Source organism: Galeopterus variegatus, unplaced genomic scaffold (assembly GCF_000696425.1).
Source record: "Galeopterus variegatus unplaced genomic scaffold, G_variegatus-3.0.2 Scaffold982, whole genome shotgun sequence".
In the NCBI taxonomy this organism is placed as follows: Eukaryota; Metazoa; Chordata; class Mammalia; order Dermoptera; family Cynocephalidae; genus Galeopterus; species Galeopterus variegatus.
The window spans coordinates 501,713-502,889 of NW_007727093.1; the positions used below are offsets into that span (position 1 = coordinate 501,713).

The 1,177-nt window shown below is 59.4% G+C and overlaps 1 protein-coding gene across 1 annotated transcript in view; it reads right to left on the reverse strand.

Moving 5' to 3' along the window:
* The window catches only part of CMIP (c-Maf inducing protein), a 256,524-nt gene that overhangs the window by 6,969 nt on the left and 248,378 nt on the right, over positions 1 to 1,177 (reverse strand). The window contains exon 19 of the mRNA XM_008574003.1: positions 250 to 355. Within this exon, the coding sequence (XP_008572225.1) occupies positions 250 to 355 (106 nt within the window). The remainder of the gene's footprint in view (positions 1 to 249; positions 356 to 1,177) is intronic.

Below are 1,177 nucleotides of genomic sequence, written 5' to 3' on the forward strand. Positions count from 1 at the left end.
CCTTACTGTTTTCTTTTTCCTCTAGAACACAAGTTCCATGAGGGCAGGGATATACTACCCCCACTGCTTTGTTCCCAGAACCTAGAATGGTGCCTGGCACACAGTAGGTGTGTAGTTAACACTTGCTTAGTGAATGGACAAGTCTCTGTCCCAGCACACAGTATAGTGCCTGGTACAAAGTTGGCCAGGTTTGCAGAAGGAAGGAAGGAATGAAGCAACCCCTCCCCCGGCAGCCCCCTGGGTACTCACAGCTGAGGGCCAGCAGGCCAGCGTCAGTGACTGGGGTCTCGCACAGGTTCAGCACCTGGAGCATGGTGAGGTGTTCTGACAGGAGCCGCAGGCCGGCGTCTCCAAACTGTGGGGAACAGAGACTCTCAGCCCTCTCCAAGCCACCCCCAGGGAAATGGCCCCAAGGCTGGGGCAGAGGTGGAGGAGGGGGATGGGGACAGAGCCCGGCTCTGAGGCCCATGGCCCTCCAAGCCTTGGGGTTTGGGCTGCTCTCACTTCCTACAAAGAATCAAATGCTTCTCTTGACCTGGGTTTGAATCCTGCTCCTGGCAGTGGGATGTGGTCCAGGCAAGGCCCCTCCCTTGTTCTGCCATTTGTCAAGGAAGGCTTTGAGCACTTATCTTGCTGGGAACGTCCCAGTTTCTCTCTTGTAAAGGGAGGGTGCAGGCGGAGGCTACACTGCCCAGGCAGGGAGTGAAGACCACATGAGCTGATCCGTGCACGGTACAGCTCAATCGACTGGGAGCTGGGGCTCAGCGGGCACTGGCCTTTTTGTGGTGGTTGTTGCCACCACAAAAAGACCCATAAGCCACGGCACACTCCCTGGCACACCAGTGGGACCCGCTTCACCTCTCAGCTCTGCCTCTCATAGGCTGGACATGTCCCTGCCATGGGGCTCAGCATTTCTCACTGTGAGATGTGCCATCAGGCTTCATGAGGTCCCCGACCTCCTCTGACCTGGGGAGGTGGGGTGGGTGCTGAGCTCAAGGCACGGTGTGGTAATCAGGTGGCTGGGCCCCAGGGGCTCTGTGCAGCAAGGCCACATGTGGTAAAGGGGTGCAGGGGCAAGGGGCAGGGAGGAGGATGAGGGGCAGGGAGGAGGGGAGAGTGCAGGGAGGAGGGTGAGGGGCAGGGAGGAGGGCGAGGGGCAGGGAGGAGGGGAGGGTGC